The 23,655-nt window shown below is 47.6% G+C and overlaps 1 protein-coding gene across 1 annotated transcript in view; it reads left to right on the top strand.

Moving 5' to 3' along the window:
* LOC128684966 (N-acetylated-alpha-linked acidic dipeptidase 2) overlaps window positions 1-23,655 on the top strand; it is an 84,228-nt gene that overhangs the window by 29,563 nt on the left and 31,010 nt on the right. The window contains exons 3-5 of the mRNA XM_053771375.2: window positions 7,820-7,921; window positions 8,673-8,829; window positions 14,528-14,648. Of these exons, the coding sequence (XP_053627350.2) occupies window positions 7,820-7,921; window positions 8,673-8,829; window positions 14,528-14,648 (380 nt within the window). The remainder of the gene's footprint in view (window positions 1-7,819; window positions 7,922-8,672; window positions 8,830-14,527; window positions 14,649-23,655) is intronic.

Genomic DNA, 23,655 nt, shown 5'->3' with positions numbered 1-23,655 from the left:
TCAGCGGTGTTTTAGTAGTATTCAGTGGTGTAATTGGGAGTACTCAAATTGTGTTTTTTGGAAGTGTTCAAAGGTGTTTTGAGTGTGTTCAAATGTTGTTTTTTTTGAAGGTGATCAAGGGTGTTCAAGGGTGTTTTGAAGGTGTTCAAAGGTGTTTTGAGGTTATTCAAAGGTGTTTTGAGTGTGTTCAAATGATTATGAGAGTGTTTTTTGGAAATGTTCAAAGGTGTTCAAAGGTGTTTTGAAGGTGTTGAAGGGTGTTTTGATTGAATTCATCGGTGTTTTAGTAGTATTCAGTGGTGTAATTGGGAGTACTCAAATAGTGTTTTGGAAATGTTCAAAGGTGTTTTTGAAGGTGTTCAAGAGTGTTTTGAAGGTGTTCAAGGGTGTTTGAAGGTGTTGAAGGGTGTTTTGATTGAATTCAGCGGTGTTTTAGTAGTAATCAGTGGTGTAATTGGGAGTACTCAAATTGTGTTTTTTGGAAGTGTTTCAGTGTTGTTTGGAAATGTTCAAAGGTGTTCAAAGGTGTTTTGAGTGTGTTCAAATGTTGTTTTTTGAAGGTGATCAAGGGTGTTCAAGGGTGTTTTGAAGGTGTTCAAAGGTGTTTTGAGGTTATTCAAAGGTGTTTTGAAGGTGTTCAAGGGTGTTTATGTGAGTATTCAAATGATTATGAGAGTGTTTTGGGGGTGTTCAAAGTAAAGTGTTTGAGTTAGTTTTTGTGACTTTTTTTTTTTCTGATGTATTGTGTCCCCTTAATAACTTTAATGAACTAAAAGGGTAAAAACGAGAAAATGCCTAGTCTGGAGACTGAGGGATGAGTTGTAATTTAATGAAAGTGCAGATAAATTAGAGATGTAAAATCTTATTTGGGAGTACTCAAATAGTGTTTTGGAAATGTTCAAAGGTGTTTTGAGTGTGTTCAAATGTTGTTTTTGAAGGTGTTCAAGGGTGTTTTGAAGGTGTTCAAGGGTGTTTTGAAGGTGTTCAAAGGTGTTTTGAGGTTATTCAAAGGTGTTTTGAGTGTGTTCAAATGATTATGAGAGTGCTTTGAAGGTGTTTTGAAGGTGTTCAAGGGTGTTTATGTGAGTATTCAAAGGTGTTTTTTGAAGGTGTACAAATGATTATGAGAGTACTTATGAAGGTGTTCAAATGATGTGCAAGAGTATTTATGAAGGTGTTCTGGGAGTATTCAGAGGTGATTTGGGGGTGTTCGAATGATGTTTTTTGGAGTATTTCAGTGTTGTTTGGAAATGTATAAAGGTATTTTTTGTGAGTATTCAAATGATTTATGAGAGTGTTTTGAAGATGTTCAAAGTAAAAGTGCGTATTTAACTTCGTAATATGTAAAATTGTGAGTAGTGAATTTAACGAAAGTGGATGTAAGCGATGTGGTGACTTTCTGATGCATGTGTCCCCTTATTAACTTTAATGAACTAAAAGGGTTAAAACGAGAAAAATTGGGGGTTATGAGTGAAAATTGTGAGGTGTTGGTTGGAGTGTGAGGGTTCGGGAGGGTGGGGAGGAGGTTACTTCGTGGGGGGAGTGACCTGAGATGAAATAGTTAAAAAATGTCTAGACTTGTGTTGTAAAGAAATTGTGAGTATTAACGAAAAAATGTGCCTTTCTGATGTACTGTGTCCCCTTATTAACTAAAAGGGTAGACAAGATTCAGCCTGTGTGCGCGGTCATCACGTGACGTCACTACTATGTTCCCTTATTATCTTGAATGAACTAAAAGGACCGACCTGATTCAACCTGTGTGCGCGTGGTCCTTTTTAGTTCATTTAACTTAATGAGAGGAATACTGACGTCACTGACATAGGGTCGACATGATTCAGCCTGTGCGCGTGACGTCACTACTATGTTCCCTTATTATCTTGAATGAACTAAAAGGAGCGACCTGATTCAACCTGTGTGCGCGTGACGTCACTGCTATGTCCCCTTATTAACTAAAAGGGTAGACAAGATTCAACCTGTGTGCGCGTGGTCCTTTTTAGTTCATTTAACTTAATGAGAGGAATACTGACGTCACTGACCGCCGAGTAAACACCCTTCATTAGACCTGTAGTAAGCATGCCCCATAGGAGGAGTTCATTTGAATGCTTACCCCCAGAGGGGGGAATCCAAAAACCTTGATCCAAGGAGATGGAGTCTTGGTATTATCGAGAAATTTTGGGGTGGGAGTGAAAGTGAGAGGGGTAATCCAAAAATTTGATCCAAGGAGATGGAGTCATGGTATTGTCGAGAAAATTTGGGGTGAAAGGAGGGGTACCCAAAAAAAACTTGATCCAAGGAGATGGAGTCTTTCGAAACCTCCATAGGGGGGAATCCAAAAACTTGGTAATATCGAGAAATTTTGGGATGGGGGTGAAAGTGAGAGGGGGAACCTCAAAAATTTGATCCAAGGAGATGGAGACCACAAGAAAATGAAATTCAAAAAAAATTCGAAACCCCATAGGGGAGAATCCAAAAACCTTGATCCAAGGAGATCATAAGAAAAAAAAATCGGGGCGTGGGGGCGATCCGGATGACGCTGCAGAAGGCGCAGCAGAAGGCGCGGGCGGGGGTGGCGAAGGGCGCGGGCGGACGCGCGGGCGGGGTCGCGAAGGGCGCGGGGGGGCGCGCGCGCGGGCGCGCGGGGCGGGCGCGCGGCGCGAAGGGGGGGGGGTCGTGGGCGGGGGTATTGGTTGGGGGGTCAAGGGTGAGGTAGTCTCGAGGGCGAGGTCATGGTCAAAACCGGAAGTAACACCTAGGTGTGAAAAGGTGACCCTCCAGCCACTGGTCCTAGACCGGAAGGGACCTCCCTGTAGAAGGCCTAAACCGGAAGGGATGCTCCAGTGGAAGGCCCTAAACCGGAAGGGACCCCCCTGTAGAAAACTTCACTACTTATATACATATATATATATATACATATATATATATATACATATATATATATATATATATATATATATATATATATATATATATATATATATATATATATATAGGGAGGTACCACCTCTAGAACTGTTCTGGGGACCCTCATCTTCAGAGAAAAGAATAAACTTGCTTCAGGGAAAACTCAAGGTTCTCCCTGAAACTGTTTGAGAATTTTCTCCTACCACCCCCTATATTTCAAGTATGTTTTATTTAAAGACAAAATACATTGGCCAAACATTCACAAAAATACAGCAGAAAGTAAAACAACATAGGTAACTCAGAGCTACATCTCGAATACTTCGTCCAGCTCCCCTGCGGTGGGCCACGTGCCCAGAATGCTGCAGGTATTTCCTCTCTGGATCGCAACACTGAGTCTCTGAAAGAGGAAGCTGGTCGCCCTGTGGTCCTTGGTTTCTATGATGAGCTTTTCACCCAGCTCTTTGAGGAACTTTAGAGCACACTTGCCTCATGCTCCAAGGGTCTCTGACCCTATTGGAATGAAGTTATAGCAAGGGGGAAGGTCTTCATATTTTCGGATCTTCTGGGTCTCCCTGTGGCTGGCAGCTCCACCCCCTTCCACTACGGAGTATGGCAAGTAGGTGTCTGCCAATGTGGCAGCACAGGTGTAGTCTCAGGCAATCTGCTTTCCATCCTTCCAGGGTAGCATAGTGGCTCCATTAGGACGCTTTTGACTTCCATCAGACCTCTGTACTTGGGGTTCCCGTTGAGCTGGGCAATGGGCTGTGGCGAGGCTTCTCTTTATGATGTCATTGACCTTCTCATGTCTGGCATACTTCCCTTCTGCTGTGTGACACACGAGACCATGAAGTCCGAATTGATCAGCTGTCGCCCTGCCGCAAATACACCTATGTTCGGTGAGGATGGGGGTGGCTAGGTGAAGAGCAACACAAATCCGAACGGCCTGTGGGTCGAGACAGGTGTCCAGGAAGGAATTGGGAACAGCTAACAGGAAATCTCCTGTGTGGTGCCTTCACTGCCAGGAGACGAGCTTTGTCCTTTCCTGAAGCATTGGAGAGCATTGTGTTGGCGAATTTTTCCATGATCGGTTTGTCCCAGTGGGACTGTGCTCTTTGGGAGGAGCTGGTCTACTGGAGTCTGTAAGGGTGTCCCACCGAATCGCTGCTTCAGTAAACCTGGGGTCTTGAGCTCCTACCACGTCTCTCAAGCGTTCGGGAACTATCTTCTTGACTAATGCACTGGAAGCCAAACACGAAGACAGAAAAGCAGGTAAAGCAACATGCGTTGCTTTGCGCACCCCTATACCTCCCAGTCGCTCTGGGAGGGTTGCCTGATCCCATTGCTCATCCTCTAGTGACAGGTTCAGTGCCTTCTTAAAAGTTGATCTCAGGTGTGCGTCATATTCATCAAGTGTTGGGTTGTCAAAAGAGGGTGCACACCTCAGGAAGTGAGTCTTGGCATCGTAAAACACCTTGTGAGGAGATACAGAGCATCATGGGCATCAAGATCGCTTATTCTCTCCTCCATTTTCATCAGGTCATTCAATTTGTCCCTGAGGACAGTGTCGATGGCCTGGTAACCCAGCGGTGCTCCCAAGAGGGTACTGTTGGACGGAGTGGTAGAGACTTCCGGAAGGATTCTTCGCACAGCATTGATTATTTCCTGGTTCGCTGTGATTTCATACTTGGAGGGATTGAGGATGAGTCCCAAGTCTTCTCCCTGTGTTTTCACCAGTTGTAGGTCCCCCACGAGGGACTCTTCAGTACCTGCCAGAGTGCCGTCATCCAGGTACCAGATATTGAGCTCACTGCGTAGGCTGGAAGTTAGTTCTCTTACTGCCAAGCAGAAGAGAAGTGGCGCGAGTGGGTCACCCTGCTGAACACCCTCTGATGATTGAATTTCATGTTCTCCAAACAAAAGAATTGAGGGTTTGCTGTAGCCGGCTGAAATGAAGGAAAAAAGACTGGGGTACCGATCCCGAACAGCTGGCAAAACAGCATCTCTCTTCACCATATTAAAGGCATTTCTAAAATTAAGTTTGACTATGGCCTTGTCTTCTGGTAGGTCCCTGATGTAGGCCCTTGCGGCATGAGCTGCGGCTTCACCGCCTTGAGAGACCCCAAAGCCCAGTTGGTGTGGCTGGAGTAAAGTGGCAGCTTCTAGGCGAATGTTTCTCACTGCTGCTAAGTAAGTAAGTAAGTTTATTCAGGTATGCACAAATATAGTTACATAGAATTATCATACATAGCAGCATATGTGTAGAGAACCTAGGATAACCCAAAAAAGTCAGACAGAGTGACTTATTTCCAACTGCAATGGGTCTGATTTCCCCATCCCTCTTCTTCAAAGCACATAGTGAGGCTCCAAAAAAGAAAGGTTTAATTTCTTCTGGGATTCGCCCAGCCAGGCAATTGTTGACGAAAGTTGTTAACTCGGTGAGAAGAATTGATGCAGATTCACCGAGTACTGGATTTACCATCTCTTTGAGGTGCTGAGGTCGAATTCCAGTGTAACCTCCTGCAGATCCTGCTGGAAATGACACGATCGCCTTATAGACTTCCGATTCTGGTTAGTTAGTTAGTTTAATATGTTTATTATGCACCCCATACCCATCCTGTGGGCGGTAGTCAAAAGATTACAGAGGTACATAATTGGTCCAGGGACTGGACTCCTAAGTTTTGATAGCTGAGCAAGTTACAGAGGTAATGAACTCACAATTTACAAAGGTAATGAACTCACAATTTACAAAGGTAATGAACTCACAATTTACAAAGGTAATGAACTCCAGGTAGGTCTGGTCACAATCATGACAAGTTACAAAGGTATTTACAGATTACAGAGGTACGTAATGGGTCCAGGGACTGGGCCCCCAAAGTTTTGATAGCTGAACTAGGTACAAAGGTAATGAGCTCACAAGTTACAAAGGTAATGAATTCTGTAAGAATGGTTACTTTCGATCCGATTCTGGCAGAATTAATTGTTCAGTGATGGGGTCTTCCTCAGGGTTGTCGTGCCGAATATATAAAACTGGTCAATTAGCAAAAATTCATTTAAAATTAAGTCCTTTTTAAAATTTTCTCTTATACGTTTAAACATATATTCTTTCATTAATGTTAATGTAAAAAAATTTAATTTTGCTCCAAAAGTATCTTAGAAAACTTACCTAACCTTATTATAACAAGACCAATTTATTTTAGCCTAACCCAACTAAATATATTTTAGATTTGTTTACAGTAATTTAATACTAAATAAAACACAGTGAAATATATTTTTTTCGTTAGGTTCAGAATGATTTTGGCGAAATTATTGCATACACAAATTTTCACTTGTCCTATATGGCAAGATGAACGTTGCTATTTAAGCCAAGATCGCAAGTTCTGCCTATTCGGCACGACATATATATATATATATATATATATATATATATATATATATATATATATATATATATATATATATATATATATATATATATATATATATTTATATATATATATTATATATATATAATTTATTTATTTAAATATACAGTGCGTGCGCGAGGTGTCTTAAATTGTACCAATCGCCTTTATTACTAAATATCTTTCATAACATCCCTGTGGCTCATGTCTTTAGCTTTCATCTATACCACTTCCCCCCCCCCCCATGTCTCACATTTCAAACGGTCTGTTCGTATCTGCTCTGTACATCATAATGTCTTCTTCATATATCGGTCCCTTCTGAATTATTATTATAATCAAGGGGGAAGCTCTAAACCCGGAGGATTATACAGCGCCTGGGGGGGGGGATGTGGAAGGCATTCAGGCTTAATTCGGGGAACTGGAGCACAGATCCAATTCCCTAAATCAAGAGCCCCTCACCAACATCAAGGAACCTTCCTGGAGGGGTTCCCTTCTGAAAATTCTCGAATTTCTGTATATGCTTGACCAAGTGGGGCTTCACGCTGGTGTTGCAATGTTTATGATACGACTGAAATATATGTCTGCAGAGTCCTTAAAGTATTTTTGTTAAGGTGTCTGAAGGCAGTTTTGAGATTAGCAAACGTTTCGTGTGTTGCAAATGTTATTCAACTACACCTCTGGCGATATGTAGTGTATTATACAAATTATTTAGAAACCAACAAGTTGTGAAAGTTTATTGTGTAAACGTTTCGCCAGCCAGAGGCTTCATGTCTACTACAGAAGAAATGAGTTTGAAAATGAGATGCTTGAAGTAATCGGTCCCTCAGGGTGGAGATGATGTTTTCATTCCTCAGTCTTGATTAAAATACAATATATGTATGGAGAAAGATCTTGTATACTGGAGACAGGAGAGACGAAGCAGTTGGAGACGGTGTCACTGGTGGACAAACTCCACTATTAAAATTAGGTCCCAGCCAATAGGTTCGGCAAGCGTTGAAGAATTCTGTGGATCAAGATTTCAAGATGTTGTGGATGTCAGGTAGTTACTGTTATTAGGTTTGGAGGTGGGATGTATGATGCAACAACCTTGTATGTTGGATGACAATGTTGCAGTTTTGGGAGACGACATTGTAAGTTGGTTGGGGATGTTGTGATTCTAGCGAGTCATCATTGTAAGTTGGTTGACTTTGCAGTTCATGTGAGTCAACATTGCATGTGTGTAATAATGAAATTAATAAATTATTATAAATATATAGTAATAAAAAAAAATGTGGCAATACTATGCCTGAATGGTATAATTAACTATTTATGAAAAATATGTATGCAATTATAAATATAAATGTATAAATATATATGAAATATATTAATTGTTGATTCAAATTAGCGCTAAAAGTTAAATTTATTAAAATCACAAACAGTAAAAACACGAAAATAAATATTCAACTTCTACATAAACAATACCAAACGGACAATCTTAACAATCTAACACACTAACCAGCCTTGTATTGTATATTCAGCATAATGGAGAAGCTGGTGGCAGACAAGTGGGAATCTGAGGAGCATCTTAACCACAAAATAATTGATATGGTCAACACGGACAATCTCAGAAATAATCTCATGTAAGTATACAAAGATAACCTGTGTCAGGTTTACGAAGTATATTCTGTTCTCACAGCCTACTTGAGGCTAGACTTTCCTGAGGACTGCTGGATCAGCCAGGCTATTCTTACATTATTGGTATAATACCGACATGTTGAACAAGACGTGTCTTATTCATCAACAAGACTATTATTGCCCTCGGCCACTAGACTACAGTCATCACAACCTGGCTCCAGTTATCCCCCATCCTTAAGTAATTTTGTTGTAGTGAGTGATATAGTAATTATGTAGCAACCACGTGAGTGAGAGGATTTATCTATCATAGGTCGATAGATATAGTGCTATGTATGAAGTGAAAAAATCATCAATGATATCACAAAAAGCTCTAGTCACGGGTCGTCATGAATAAGATCGTTAACAAGAGGCATTTCTTGTTTCCTGTGTTAGGCTTTAGCTAGTCAAATGTACACTAATAAGACAGTAATATAAAAGTATAAGGAAGTTTAAGTACAGGTACACATAAGTACAATTATTCTACATAGTAAGAAATGTATAACTTACCTTAGATAGCCCCCAAAAAAAGTCAAGGTGATTTATTTCCACTGGGGTCCTTGTAAATCTTATTATTTAAAGCCTAGCGGTAAGTTACAGTAGAAATCAGTCATGTACTAGATGCTTCATGCATAAAGCAATAATATGTAATGTAGATTTATTCTAGGATAATCTAGTTAAGGCAGCATTCATGAGTAACGAGTGTTTTACATGATACAGGGAGCTGGCCAAGTTTCCACACCTGGCCGGGACAGAGAGAGATCACCAGCTGGCCCATTTGATACATAATCGATTCATGAAGGCTGGCTTTGACACCGCTGACCTTGTTTCTTATGATGTCCTCCTTTCCCGACCCAACCGTACCAACCCTAACCTGGTGAGTACCCTCCTCCCTCTCTCCACTAACCGAGTAAACATCACTAAACACTTTTCCCCCCAATGGAAATAAGTCACTCTGTCTGACTTTTTTGGGTTATCCTAGGTTCTCTACACATATGCTGCTATGTATGATAATGCTATGTAACTGTATTTGTGTATACCTGAATAAACTTACTTACTTACTTAGTCTAACCCTCGACAGCTCTACACTTACCCTCCCTCCATCTCTTCCCTAGTTAGTTTGTTTTGAGTCATTTGTCCCAAGGGAGTCGCATCTCAGATGCGCAAGTGAGCCTAGAGGTGATGCGATACGAGTAAATTTGAAATTTAAATATTCCATAAAATACTATTTCATTTCATTGCTAGCAGCAGATCTGTATGGCCCATATGGGTTTAGTGCAGTTTCCTTACACTAATAGTAATAAATTATTATTATAATAAAAAAGAAGCCCTAAACCACAAGGGCTATTGTAATAAATATCTTCAGTTGTATGCTAAGTCTCGTTCTATTGAGTTTTTCATGTTTAACTAATCAGTCATTCATAGTTCAACAGCAGACTGGAAATGGTAACTAGACGTTTCGGTCCATCCTGGGCCATCATTAACTCTAATAGTTCAGGAGGAACCAAATTATAGAGGGACTAGTACCGAACTTGCACACGAAAATCACTCACTACGAAAGCAAAAGACTTGGCAGACGATGCACCATCCCCCCAATGAAAAGCAGGGGTGTCACTAGCACGTTAAGAGACCATACAATAAGTGTCAGGGGCCCGAGACTGTTCAACTGCCTCCCAGCACACATAAGGGGGATTACCAACAGACCCCTGGCAGTCAAGCTGGCACTGGACAAGCACCTAAAGTCAGTTCCTGATCAGCCGGGCTGTGGCTCGTACGTTGGTTTGCGTGCAGCCAGCAGCAACAGCCTGGTTGATCAGGCGCTGATCCACCAGGAGGCCTGGTCACAGACCGGGCCGCGGGGGCGTTGACCCCCGAAACTCTCTCCAGGTAAACTCCAGGAGCGCTATACCCGTAGGATTGTACAGCGCCTGTGGGGGGAAGGTATTCAGGCTCAATTCAGGGAACCGGAGCACAAATCCAATTCCCTAGATCAAGAGCCCCTCACTAGCGGGAGGAACCGAAATGTCTTCTAGATGTCATTTGCAATTTGTGGGTTAGTTGTGAACCTCGAGTGATACACGTTCAGATTTGAAAGTTTACTGTTTTTCCTGGACCACCTTATTGCCCCCTACACCTCTCTTTATAATCCGCCTATTTGTGGTTATATATACGTATGGTGGGAGAGGATATTTTAGGTTTCCTATGGAGGGAAGAGGGCAACATGATTGATGGAGTTAGGATATATAGAGGCACACGTTTGTGGCTCTAGATAAATAGATTGGTTTATTGTTAAAAACCTTTCTACTACATTGGGGGTCAGAGAACACACCAGTCATGTTGGAAGTGATGCCCTGGGCAAGATGTTAATGTGTTAGAAACTCCAGCACCTGCTGGAAATATTCTGATGTTAGGTGAAAGGTATCCGCACATTGTCATACATTTTAATGTATGACAATGTTAATAGTTTATATATATATATATATATATATATATATATATATATATATATATATATATATATATATATATATATATATATATATATATATATATATATATATATATATATATATATATATACGTACGTTTTTTCTATTGGTTTACCATCTTCAGCGATGTTAGGGACCCACATTATTATATTAATGGGGGAGCGCTAAACCTTTAAGAATCATGCAGTGCCAAAGGAATGAGAGGCATTGGTTTCGATCCACGGAAAGGAAGGGTAGGTCCAGCTCGGATCAAGAATTCTTCACCCACATCCTCGGTGAAGAAGAGCCTAATGGGGAACGAAACTGATTTCTCTCCTTGAGGCTGTTTGTTTATGTTTTATTAACACATATACAATACAGTATAAAGATTTAAGTATTTAAAAACAACAAGAGTTAAAAGCACATATGCCTTGACAACATTATGACAGCCACTCTGACTTCTAAAGTACAGTTCACCGTAGCAGACCACCCATGTTTATACCTACTCAGACAGGAGAGCTATTAATACAAGTGTCGACACAGAGATTGGACCAGGTCATAATGTAAACAGTTGCTCTTGCGCACTCTCTTATTAATGGAAATAAAATACCAGATATACTTAGCAAATTTCTTAAATTTGCTTGTAACAGATAAGTGAACTGTAGATATGTAGATATAAACCCATATATACACCTCTTAACCCTTTTGGGGGCCTAGTTCCTAGGCCTTTTGTGTATCCATATGCTCTTGCGCTACCGTCCACAGGATGGATATGGGGTGCACAATAAACTAGCCACTTCAGTGGCAAAATCTAAAATCTCGTTCTGGGAGGGAAGGGGGAGAGAACCCCCTTCCGATAGAGCACTTTATGCCACTTAGTATCCAATTTAGCAGCACATTATGTACACATGTACAAGGGAATACAGTTATTTATACTAAACTATGAAAATTGTGGTTCACCGCAACTCCCAAATCATTCTCCACCAAGTCCTCCAGTACTATCAAGACTCTCCATCTCCAGTCAGCTTAGTGACTGAACTTTCTCTCTCCTCTCCACTGCATGATGTTTACATCTATAGCAGAACAAGGGAGTACTGTGTCCAGAGACACTAGAGGTGTCCCATAGTTCGATTGCTAGCGCACTCGGCTCGCACATTGAGAAACCAAACCATGCCACGGATGGGGTTTGAACCCTCGGTCAGTCTCAAAACTCAAACTGCGGGTTCAAACCCCACCCGTAGTATGGTTTGTTTGCAATTGTGTCATTACGATTTCGTGAGTCATGCTCACACATTGAGGTCCGTGGTTTGATCTACTGTACAGGTGGAAACATTAGGACGTGTTTCCTTAAGACACCTGCTGTCCATGTCACCTATCATTATAATATGGTGTTAGTCGACTGGTATGGGTCGCATCCTGAGAACAAAATTTACCTAATTTGCCCGAAATGCTCTGCATAACATAGCCCCATGCCACAAAGAGGACAGTAAAGCAATAGCAAAACTACAGACTGATAGCCCTAACATCCCATATCATAAAAATCTTTGAAAGGGTTCTAAGAAGCAAGATCGCCACTCATCTAGATACCCATCAGTTACACAACCCAGGGCAAAATGGGTTTAGAGCAGGTCGCTCCTGCCTGTCCCAACTACTGGACCACTGTGACAAGGTCCTGGATGCTCTAGAAGATAAGCAAAATGCAGATATACTAAACACAGACTTTGCAAAAGCCTTTGACAAGTATGACCATGGTGTAATAGGGCACAAAATGCGTAATAAAGGAATAACAAAAAGTTGGTAGATGGATCCATAATTTCCTAACAAACGGAACACAAAGAGTAGTAGTAGTAAGCAGAGTGAAGTCTAAGGCGGCTACTGTGAAAAGCTCTGTTCCACAAGGCACAGTACTCGCTCCCATCCTGTTCCTTATCTTCATATCTGACATAGACAGGGATGTAAACCACAGCACCGTGTCTTCCTTTGCAGATGACACCCGAATTTGCATGACAGTGTCCTCCATTGAAGACACTGCAAGACTCCAGGCGGACATCAACCAAATCTTTTACTGGGCCGCAAAAAGCAATATGAAGTTTAATGATGAGAAATTTCAATTACTCAGATATGGAAAACGTGAGGAAATTAAAACTATATCGGAGTATAAAACAAATTCCAACCACACAATAGAGAGAAAACCTAATGTAAAAGACCTGGGAGTAATAATGTCAGAGGATCTCACTTTCAAAGACCACAGCATTACATTAATCGCATCTACTTGAAAAATGACAGGATGGATAATGAGAACTTTCACAACGAGGGATGCCAAGCCCATGATAACTCTTCAGGTCACTTGTTCTATCTATGCTGGAATACTGCTGCACACTAACAGCATCTTTCAAGGCAGGTGAAATTGCTGACAGAAAATGTACAGAGAACCTTCATGGCACACACAAGTGCGATAAAACACCAAAATTACTGGGAACGGTTGAAGTTTCTCAACCTGTAATCCTTGGAATGCAGGCGGAAGAGATACATACCTAAGTACATACACACAAGCACAGCACACGTACACTCACTAGAAATTCACCATTGGAAATAGCCTTGATTACTTGATTATTGTGTTCATTTTGAATGTGTCACTTTCTATATTGTCTCTGATAATGGGGAAAGAGGAAGGGAAGGGGGAGGAGTCTGGAACAAGAAAGATAGATGGTGGGAAGGTGCTAATAGAGGGGAAGGTGCTAATTAAGGGAGGAGTAGGTTTTTTCCTGTGCATCCTCCCGAAACGCTAAGTCTTAAAAAAAAAAAAAAAAAGTATCTCGTACGAAATTACCCAACCCCCCCCCCCTTCACCATCATATCTTCCGTCTCGTTTAGCATTTGCAAGTGAATCATTAATAATAATAATAATAATAATAATAATAATAATAATAATAATAATAATAATAATAATAATAATAATAATCTTCATGGGGAAAACAAATGAGTTAAGATGCATTCATTTCAGTGAATATGATCCCAGGTAGGTAGTAATGTGGCTGCTGAGGTGTACTACTCACTCATATAAGGTTGCAGGGTCGAGTCACAGCTCCTGGCCCTGTCTATTCGCTGGTCGCTACTAGAGCCACTCTCCTGCTCCAAAAGCTTGCTCACACACACACACACACACACACACAAAGGGAGTGCGATAGGGAGGCTCTTGATCCAAGGAATTGGACCTGTTTTCCCTTGGATTGAACATAATTACATTTTATTCTCCCTGGTTCTTTATATTCCTTCAAGTTTAGTGCTTTTCTTTAATAATAAATAATAATAATGGAGTAAATTATTATAATAAAAAAGAAGAGCTTAACCTACAAGGATAATGGAATAAAATAAGATAAAATAAAATATTAATGTGACTACCAAGGATATTTGGTTCCCAAAGGCAAGTACAACTAGTATAATATACTAAGTTCAAGGATGTTTAGATAGAGCAAAGGTATCTTCACCATGACCTTTGTCATCTCACTAGTTGTGCTTGGATACCATATGAGATCCTCATTTATATCTGTCTAGATTCGTTTTTTATATATTTCATCAGTTTCTCAGTTGTAAAATATGGCATTTGATAAATTATGTATGGTGGGAGAGCTTGTGACTGCCAGGATAATTAAGGTGGTACCCAATTTGATTTTAATATATGATTTATTGAAATACATGTATGTATATGTATAATTACGTAGATGATCCATGGCACCCACTGTTTTAGCAATGATATAATAATAATTAGTGTTATTTCTTGATGTAGTTTTTGAGTGGCTGGTAATTCACAACTGAAGGATGCAGGTTCAAGATGTCAAACCTCTAAATTAAAATTAATATAGTCAGATAATGGTTTCCAACTAATAAGACAGAAGAAAATTGTATGGTAATTCATTTTTTTATTCATCCATATACTACTTCATTACTGTTGGTTCAATTTTAATTGGGTTTTCTTTTATCCTACTTTTTTTTTATTTTTACTTGCCATTAAATGTAATTAAGTAATAGTTGATCCTAACAAGGGGTACACTTAATACAATAAAATATTTAAAAATTTGTGTTCTACATCCTATACTTTTTGTTCAGATCACTCTTGAAGATGAACAAGGCCAAGTCATCTTCACCAGTGCCTACCAAGAGAAGTCATTGCAGAAGGATGATAGCGACCCAGAGTTCATTCATGCCTTTAATGCCTACACACCTGCAGGTGGGTATTGGTGCTGGGGTAAGTTGTGGTGTGGGTGCTGGGGTAAGTGGTGGTGTGGGTGTTGGGGTAAGTTGTGGTGTGGGTGCTGGGGTAAGTGGTGGTGTGGGTGCTGGGGTAAGTGGTGGTGTGGGTGCTGGGGTAAGTTGTGGTGTGGGTGCTGGGGTAAGTTGTGGTGTGGGTGCTGGGGTAAGTGGTGGTGTGGGTGTTGGGGTAAGTTGTGGTGTGGGTGCTGGGGTAAGTGGTGGTGTGGGTGCTGGGGTAAGTGGTGGTGTGGGTGTTGGGGTAAGTTGTGGTGTGGGTGCTGGGGTAAGTGGTGGTGTGGGTGCTGGGGTAAGTGGTGGTGTGGGTGCTGGGGTAAGTTGTGGTGTGGGTGCTGGGGTAAGTTGTGGTGTGGGTGCTGGGGTAAGTTGTGGTGTGGGTGCTGGGGTAAGTGGTGGTGTGGGTGCTGGGGTAAGTGGTGGTGTGGGTGCTGGGGTAAGTGGTGGTGTGGGTGCTGGGGTAAGTGGTGGTGTGGGTGCTGGGGTAAGTTGTGGTGTGGGTGCTGGGGTAAGTGGTGGTGTGGGTGCTGGGGTAAGTGGTGGTGTGGGTGCTGGGGTAAGTGGTGGTGTGGGTGCTGGGGTAAGTGGTGGTGTGGGTGCTGGGGTAAGTGGTGGTGTGGGTGCTGGGGTAAGTGGTGGTGTGGGTGCTCGGGTAAGTGGTGGTGTGGGTGCTGGGGTAAGTGGTGGTGTGGGTGCTGGGGTAAGTGATGGTGTGGGTGCTGGGGTAAGTGATGGTGTGGGTGCTGGGGTAAGTGATGGTGTGGGTGCTGGGGTATGTGGTGGTGTGGGTGCTGGGGTAAGCTGTGGTGTGGGTGCTGGGGTAAGTGGTGGTGTGGGTGCTGGGGTAAGTGGTGGTGTGGGTGCTGGGGTAAGTGGTGGTGTGGGTGCTGGGGTAAGTGGTGGTGTGGGTGCTGGGGTAAGTGGTGGTGTGGGTGCTGGGGTAAGTTGTGGTGTGGGTGCTGGGGTAAGTTGTGGTGTGGGTGCTGGGGTAAGTTGTGGTGTGGGTGCTGGGGTAAGTGGTGGTGTGGGTGCTGGGGTAAGTTGTGGTGTGGGTGCTGGGGTAAGTGGTGGTGTGGGTGCTGGGGTAAGTGGTGGTGTGGGTGCTGGGGTAAGTGGTGGTGTGGGTGCTGGGGTAAGTGGTGGTGTGGGTGCTGGGGTAAGTGGTGGTGTGGGTGCTGGGGTAAGTTGTGGTGTGGGTGCTGGGGTAAGTGGTGGTGTGGGTGCTGGGGTAAGTGGTGGTGTGGGTGCTGGGGTAAGTGGTGGTGTGGGTGCTGGGGTAAGTGTTGTGGTGTGGGTGCTGGGGTAAGTGGAGGTGTGGGTGCTGGGGTAAGTTGTGGTGTGGGTGCTGGGGTAAGTGGTGGTGTGGGTGCTGGGGTAAGTTGTGGTGTGGGTGCTGGGGTAAGTGGTGGTGTGGGTGCTGGGGTAAGTTGTGGTGTGGGTGCTGGGGTAAGTGGGTGTGGTGTGGGTGGGTGCTGGGGTAAGTGGGGTAAGTGTGGTGTGGGTGCTGGGGTAAGTTGTGGTGTGGGTGCTGGGGTAAGTGGTGGTGTGGGTGCTGGGGTAAGTGGTGGTGTGGGTGCTGGGGTAAGTGGTGGTGTGGGTGCTGGGGTAAGTGGTGGTGTGGGTGCTGGGGTAAGTGGTGGTGTGGGTGCTGGGGTAAGTGGTGGTGTGGGTGCTGGGGTAAGTGGTGGTGTGGGTGCTGGGGTAAGTGGTGGTGTGGGTGCTGGGGTAAGTGGTGGTGTGGGTGCTGGGGTAAGTGGTGGTGTGGGTGCTGGGGTAAGTGGTGGTGTGGGTGCTGGGGTAAGTGGTGGTGTGGGTGCTGGGGTAAGTGGTGGTGTGGGTGCTGGGGTAAGTGGTGGTGTGGGTGCTGGGGTAAGTGGTGGTGTGGGTGCTGGGGTAAGTGGTGGTGTGGGTGCTGGGGTAAGTGGTGGTGTGGGTGCTGGGGTAAGTGGTGGTGTGGGTGCTGGGGTAAGTGGTGGTGTGGGTGCTGGGGTAAGTGGTGGTGTGGGTGCTGGGGTAAGTGGTGGTGTGGGTGCTGGGGTAAGTGGTGGTGTGGGTGCTGGGGTTAGTGGTGGTGTGGGTGCTGGGGTACGTGGTGGTGTGGGTGCTGGGGTAAGTGGTGGTGTGGGTGCTGGGGTAAGTGGTGGTGTGGGTGCTGGGGTAAGTGGTGGTGTGGGTGCTGGGGTAAGTGGTGGTGTGGGTGCTGGGGTAAGTGGTGGTGTGGTTGCTGGGGTAAGTGGTGGTGTGGGTGCTGGGGTAAGTGGTGGTGTGGGTGCTGGGGTAAGTGGTGGTGTGGGTGCTGGGGTAAGTGGTGGTGTGGGTGCTGGGGTAAGTGTGGTGTGGGTGCTGGGGTAAGTGGTGGTGTGGGTGCTGGGGTAAGTGGTGGTGTGGGTGCTGGGGTAAGTGGTGGTGTGGGTGCTGGGGTAAGTGGTGGTGTGGGTGCTGGGGTAAGTGGTGGTGTGGGTGCTGGGGTAAGTTGTGGTGTGGGTGCTGGGGTGGTGGTGTGGGTGCTGGGGTAAGTGGTGGTGTGGGTGCTGGGGTAAGTGTTGTGGTGTGGGTGCTGGGGTAAGTGGTGGTGTGGGTGCTGGGGTAAGTGGTGGTGTGGGTGCTGGGGTAAGTGGTGGTGTGGGTGCTGGGGTAAGTGGTGGTGTGGGTGCTGGGGTAAGTGGTGGTGTGGGTGCTGGGGTAAGTTGTGGTGTGGGTGCTGGGGTAAGTGGTGGTGTGGGTGCTGGGGTAAGTTGTGGTGTGGGTGCTGGGGTAAGTGGTGGTGTGGGTGCTGGGGTAAGTGGTGGTGTGGGTGTTGGGGTAAGTTGTGGTGTGGGTGCTGGGGTAAGTGGTGGTGTGGGTGCTGGGGTAAGTGGTGGTGTGGGTGTTGGGGTAAGTTGTGGTGTGGGTGCTGGGGTAAGTGGTGGTGTGGGTGCTGGGGTAAGTGTGGTGTGGGTGCTGGGGTAAGTTGTGGTGTGGGTGCTGGGGTAAGTTGTGGTGTGGGTGCTGGGGTAAGTTGTGGTGTGGGTGCTGGGGTAAGTTGTGGTGTGGGTGCTGGGGTAAGTTGTGGTGTGGGTGCTGGGGTAAGTTGTGGTGTGGGTGCTGGGGTAAGTGGTGGTGTGGGTGCTGGGGTAAGTTGTGGTGTGGGTGCTGGGGTAAGTGGTGGTGTGGGTGCTGGGGTAAGTGGTGGTGTGGGTGCTGGGGTAAGTGGTGGTGTGGGTGCTGGGGTAAGTGGTGGTGTGGGTGCTGGGGTAAGTGGTGGTGTGGGTGCTGGGGTAAGTGGTGGTGTGGGTGCTCGGGTAAGTGGTGGTGTGGGTGCTGGGGTAAGTGGTGGTGTGGGTGCTGGGGTAAGTGTGGTGTGGGTGCTGGGGTAAGTGTTGTGGTGTGGGTGCTGGGGTAAGTGATGGTGTGGGTGCTGGGGTAAGTGGTGGTGTGGGTGCTGGGGTAAGTTGTGGTGTGGGTGCTGGGGTAAGTGGTGGTGTGGGTGCTGGGGTAAGTGGTGGTGTGGGTGCTGGGGTAAGTGGTGGTGTGGGTGCTGGGGTAAGTGGTGGTGTGGGTGCTGGGGTAAGTGGTGGTGTGGGTGCTGGGGTAAGTTGTGGTGTGGGTGCTGGGGTAAGTTGTGGTGTGGGTGCTGGGGTAAGTTGTGGTGTGGGTGCTGGGGTAAGTGGTGGTGTGGGTGCTGGGGTAAGTTGTGGTGTGGGTGCTGGGGTAAGTGGTGGTGTGGGTGCTGGGGTAAGTGGTGGTGTGGGTGCTGGGGTAAGTGGTGGTGTGGGTGCTGGGGTAAGTGGTGGTGTGGGTGCTGGGGTAAGTGGTGGTGTGGGTGCTGGGGTAAGTGGTGGTGTGGGTGCTGGGGTAAGTGGTGGTGTGGGTGCTGGGGTAAGTGGTGGTGTGGGTGCTGGGGTAAGTGGTGGTGTGGGTGCTGGGGTAAGTGGTGGTGTGGGTGCTGGGGTAAGTGGTGGTGTGGGTGCTGGGGTAAGTGGTGGTGTGGCTGCTGGGGTAAGTAAGTGGTGGTGTGGGTGCTGGGGTAAGTGGTGGTGTGGGTGCTGGGGTAAGTGGTGGTGTGGGTGCTGGGGTAAGTGGTGGTGTGGGTGCTGGGGTAAGTTGTGGTGTGGGTGCTGTAAGTTGTGGTGTGGGTGCTGGGGTAAGTTGTGGTGTGGGTGCTGGGGTAAGTGGTGGTGTGGGTGCTGGGGTAAGTTGTGGTGTGGGGGCTGGGGTAAGTTGTGGTGTGGGTGCTGGGGTAAGTTGTGGTGTGGGTGCTGGGGTAAGTGGTGGTGTGGGTGCTGGGGTAAGTGGTGGTGTGGGTGCTGGGGTAAGTGGTGGTGTGGGTGCTGGGGTAAGGTGTGGTGTGGGTGCTGGGGTCAGTGGTGGTGTGGGTGCTGGGGTAAGTTGTGGTGTGGGTGCTGGGGTAAGTGGTGGTGTGGGTGCTGGGGTAAGTGGTGGTGTGGGTGCTGGGGTAAGTGGTGGTGTGGGTGCTGGGGTAAGTGGTGGTGTGGGTGCTGGGGTAAGTGGTGGTGTGGGTGCTGGGGTAAGTGGTGGTGTGGGTGCTGGGGTAAGTGGTGGTGTGGGTGCTGGGGTAAGTGGTGGTGTGGGTGCTGGGGTAAGTTGTGGTGTGGGTGCTGGGGTAAGTGGTGGTGTGGGTGCTGGGGTAAGTTGTGGTGTGGGTGCTGGGGTAAGTGGTGGTGTGGGTGCTGGGGTAAGTTGTGGTGTGGGTGCTGGGGTAAGTGGTGGTGTGGGTGCTGGGGTAAGTTGTGGTGTGGGTGCTGGGGTAAGTGGTGGTGTGGGTGCTGGGGTAAGTTGTGGTGTGGGTGCTGGGGTAAGTGGTGGTGTGGGTGCTGGGTGCTAAGTGGTGGTGTGGGTGCTGGGGTAAGTGGTGGTGTGGGTGCTGGGGTAAGTGGTGGTGTGGGTGCTAGGGTAAGTTGTGGTGTGGGTGCTGGGGTAAGTTGTGGTGTGGGTGCTGGGGTAAGTGGTGGTGTGGGTGCTGGGATAAGTTGTGGTGTGGGTGCTGGGGTAAGTGGTGGTGTGGGTGCTGGGGTAAGTGGTGGTGTGGGTGCTGGGGTAAGTTGTGGTGTGGGTGCTGGGGTAAGTGGTGGTGTGGGTGCTGGGGTAAGTGGTGGTGTGGGTGCTGGGGTAAGTTGTGGTGTGGGTGCTGGGGTAAGTGGTGGTGTGGGTGCTGGGGTAAGTGGTGGTGTGGGTGCTGGGGTAAGTTGTGGTGTGGGTGCTGGGGTAAGTTGTGGTGTGGGTGCTGGGGTAAGTTGTGGTGTGGGTGCTGGGGTAAGTGGTGGTGTGGGTGCTGGGGTAAGTGGTGGTGTGGGTGCTGGGGTGGTGGTTGTGGGTGCTGGGATAAGTTGTGGTGTGGGTGCTGGGATAAGTTGTGGTGTGGGTGCTGGGGTAAGTTGTGGTGTGGGTGCTGGGGTAAGTGGTGGTGTGGGTGCTGGGGTAAGTTGTGGTGTGGGTGCTGGGGTAAGTGGTGGTGTGGGTGCTGGGGTAAGTTGTGGTGTGGGTGCTGGGGTAAGTGGTGGTGTGGGTGCTGGGGTAAGTGGTGGTGTGGGTGCTGGGGTAAGTAGTGGTGTGGGTGCTGGGGTAAGTAGAGGTGTGGGTGCTGGGGTAAGTGGTGGTGTGGGTGCTGGGGTAAGGTGTGGGTGCTGGGGTAAGTGGTGGTGAGGGTGCGGGGGTAAGTTGTGGTGTGGGTGCTGGGGTAAGTGGTGGTGTGGGTGCTGGGGTAAGTGGTGGTGTGGGTGCTGGGGTAAGTTGTGGTGTGGGTGCTGGGGTAAGTGGTGGTGTGGGTGCTGGGGTAAGTGGTGGTGTGGGTGCTGGGGTAAGTGGTGGTGTGGGTGCTGGGGTAAGTTGTGGTGTGGGTGCTGGGGTAAGTGGTGGTGTGGGTGCTGGGGTAAGTGGTGGTGTGGGTGCTGGGGTAAGTGGTGGTGTGGGTGCTGGGGTAAGTGGTGGTGTGGGTGCTGGGGTAAGTGGTGGTGTGGGTGCTGGGGTAAGTGGTGGTGTGGGTGCTGGGGTTAGTGGTGGTGTGGGTGCTGGGGTAAGTGGTGGTGTGGGTGCTGGGGTAAGTGATGGTGTGGGTGCTGGGGTTAGTGGTGGTGTGGGTGCTGGGGTAAGTGGTGGTGTGGGTGCTGGGGTAAGTGGTGGTGTGGGTGCTGGGGTAAGTGGTGGTGTGGGTGCTGGGGTAAGTGGTGGTGTGGGTGCTTGGGTAAGTGGTGGTGTGGGTGCTGGGGTAAGTGGTGGTGTGGGTGCTGGGGTAAGTGGTGGTGTGGGTGCTGGGGTAAGTGGTGGTGTGGGTGCTGGGGTAAGTGGTGGTGTGGGTGCTGGGGTAAGTGGTGGTGTGGGTGCTGGGGTAAGTGGTGGTGTGGGTGCTGGGGTAAGTTGTGGTGTGGGTGCTGGGGTAAGTGGTGGTGTGGGTGCTGGGGTAAGTGGTGGTGTGGGTGCTGGGGTAAGTGGTGGTGTGGGTGCTGGGGTAAGTGGTGGTGTGGGTGCTGGGGTAAGTGGTGGTGTGGGTGCTGGGGTAAGTTGTGGTGTGGGTGCTGGGGTAAGTTGTGGTGTGGGTGCTGGGGTAAGTGGTGGTGTGGGTGCTGGGGTAAGTTGTGGTGTGGGTGCTGGGGTAAGTGGTGGTGTGGGTGCTGGGGTAAGTTGTGGTGTGGGTGCTGGGGTAAGTGGTGGTGTGGGTGCTGGGGTAAGTGGTGGTGTGGGTGCTGGGGTAAGTGGTGGTGTGGGTGCTGGGGTAAGTGGGGGTGGTGTGGGTGCTGGGGTAAGTGGTGGTGTGGGTGCTGGGGTAAGTTGTGGTGTGGGTGCTGGGGTAAGTTGTGGTGTGGGTGCTGGGGTAAGTGGTGGTGTGGGTGCTGGGGTATGTGGTGGTGTGGGTGCTGGGGTAAGTGGTGGTGTGGGTGCTGGGGTAAGTGGTGGTGTGGGTGCTGGGGTAAGTTGTGGTGTGGGTGCTGGGGTAAGTGGTGGTGTGGGTGCTGGGGTAAGTGGTGGTGTGGGTGCTGGGGTAAGTGATGGTGTGGGTGCTGGGGTAAGTGATGGTGTGGGTGCTGGGGTAAGTGGTGGTGTGGGTACTGGGGTAAGTGGTGGTGTGGGTGCTGGGTTAAGTGGTGGTGTGGGTGCTGGGGTAAGTGGTGGTGTGGGTGCTGGGGTAAGTGGTGGTGTGGGTGCTGGGGTAAGTGGTGGTGTGGGTGCTGGGGTAAGTGGTGGTGTGGGTGCTGGGGTAAGTGGTGGTGTGGGTGCTGGGGTAAGTGGTGGTGTGGGTGCTGGGGTAAGTGGTGGTGTGGGTGCTGGGGTAAGTGGTGGTGTGGGTGCTGGGGTAAGTGGTGGTGTGGGTGCTGGGGTAAGTTGTGGTGTGGGTGCTGGGGTAAGTTGTGGTGTGGGTGTTTGGGTAAGTGGTGGTGTGGGTGCTGGTGTAAGTGGTGGTGGTGGTGTGGGAGCTGGGGTAAGTGGTGGTGTGGGTGCTGGGGTAAGTGGTGGTGTGGGTGTTTGGGTAAGTGGTGGTGTGGGTGCTGGGGTAAGTTGTGGTGTGGGTGTTTGGGTAAGTGGTGGTGTGGGTGCTGGTGTAAGTGGTGGTGTGGGTGCTGGGGTAAGTGGTGGTGTGGGTGCTGGGGTAAGTGGTGGTGTGGGTGTTTGGGTAAGTGGTGGTGTGGGTGCTGGGGTAAGTGGTGGTGTGGGTGCTGGGGTAAGTGGTGGTGTGGGTGCTGGGGTAAGTGGTGGTGTGGGTGCTGGGGTAAGTGGTGGTGTGGGTGTTTGAGTTTACCTGGAGAGAGTTCCGGGAGTCAACGCCCCCACAGCCCAGTCTGTGACCAGGCCTCCTGGTGGATCAGAGCCTGATCTACCAGGCTGTTACTGCTGGCTGCACGCAAACCAACGTACGAGCCACAGCCCGGCTGGTCAGGAACCGACTTTAGGTGCTTGTCCAGTGCCAGCTTGAAGACTGCCAGGGGTCTGTTGGTAATCCCCCTTATGTATGCTGGGAGGCAGTTGAACAGTCTCGGGCCCCTGACACTTATTGTATGGTCTCTTAACGTGCTAGTGACACCCCTGCTTTTCATTGGGGGGATGTTGCATCGTCTGCCAAGTCTTTTGCTTTTGTAGTGAGTGATTTTCGTGTGCAAGTTCGGTACTAGTCCCTCTAGGATTTTCCAGGTGTATATAATCATGTATCTCTCCCGCCTGCGTTCCAGGGAATACAGGTTTAGGAACCTCAAGCGCTCCCAGTAATTGAGGTGTTTTATCTCCGTTATGCGTGCCGTGAAGGTTCTCTGTACATTTTCTGGGTCAGCAATTTCACCTGCCTTGAAAGGTGCTGTTAGTGTGCAGCAATATTCCAGCCTAGACAGAACAAGTGACCTGAAGAGTGTCATCATGGGCTTGGCCTCCCTAGTTTTGAAGGTTCTCATTATCCATCCTGTCATTTTTCTAGCAGATGCGATTGATACAATGTTATGGTCCTTGAAGGTGAGATCCTCCGACATGATCATGTGTGGCCCGGTGGCCTGGTGGCTAAAGCTCCCGCTTCACACACGGAGGGCCCGGGTTCCATTCCCGGCAGGTGGAAACATTTCGACACGTTTCCTTACACCTGTTGTCCTGTTCACCTAGCAGCAAATAGGTACCTGGGTGTTAGTCGACTGGTGTGGGTCGCATCCTGGGGGACAAGATTAAGGACCCCAATGGAAATAAGTTAGACAGTCCTCGATGACGCACTGACTTTCTTGGGTTATCCTGGGTGGCTAACCCTCCGGGGTTAAAAATCCGAACGAAATCTTATCTTATCTTATCTCTTATCACTCCCAGGTCTTTGACGTTGGTGTTTCGCTCTATTTTGTGGCCAGAATTTGTTTTGTACTCTGATGAAGATTTAATTTCCTCGTTTTTACCATATCTGAGTAACTGAAATTTCTTATCGTTGAACTTCATATTGTTTTCTGCAGCCCACTGAAAGATTTGGTTGATGTCCGCCTGGAGCCTTGCAGTGTCTGCAATGGAAGACG

This window comes from Cherax quadricarinatus, chromosome 5 (assembly GCF_038502225.1).
Source record: "Cherax quadricarinatus isolate ZL_2023a chromosome 5, ASM3850222v1, whole genome shotgun sequence".
Lineage (NCBI taxonomy): Eukaryota > Metazoa > Arthropoda > Malacostraca > Decapoda > Parastacidae > Cherax > Cherax quadricarinatus.
The sequence above is the reverse complement of the archived record's forward strand: the minus strand, read 5'-3'. Positions and strand labels throughout refer to the sequence as shown.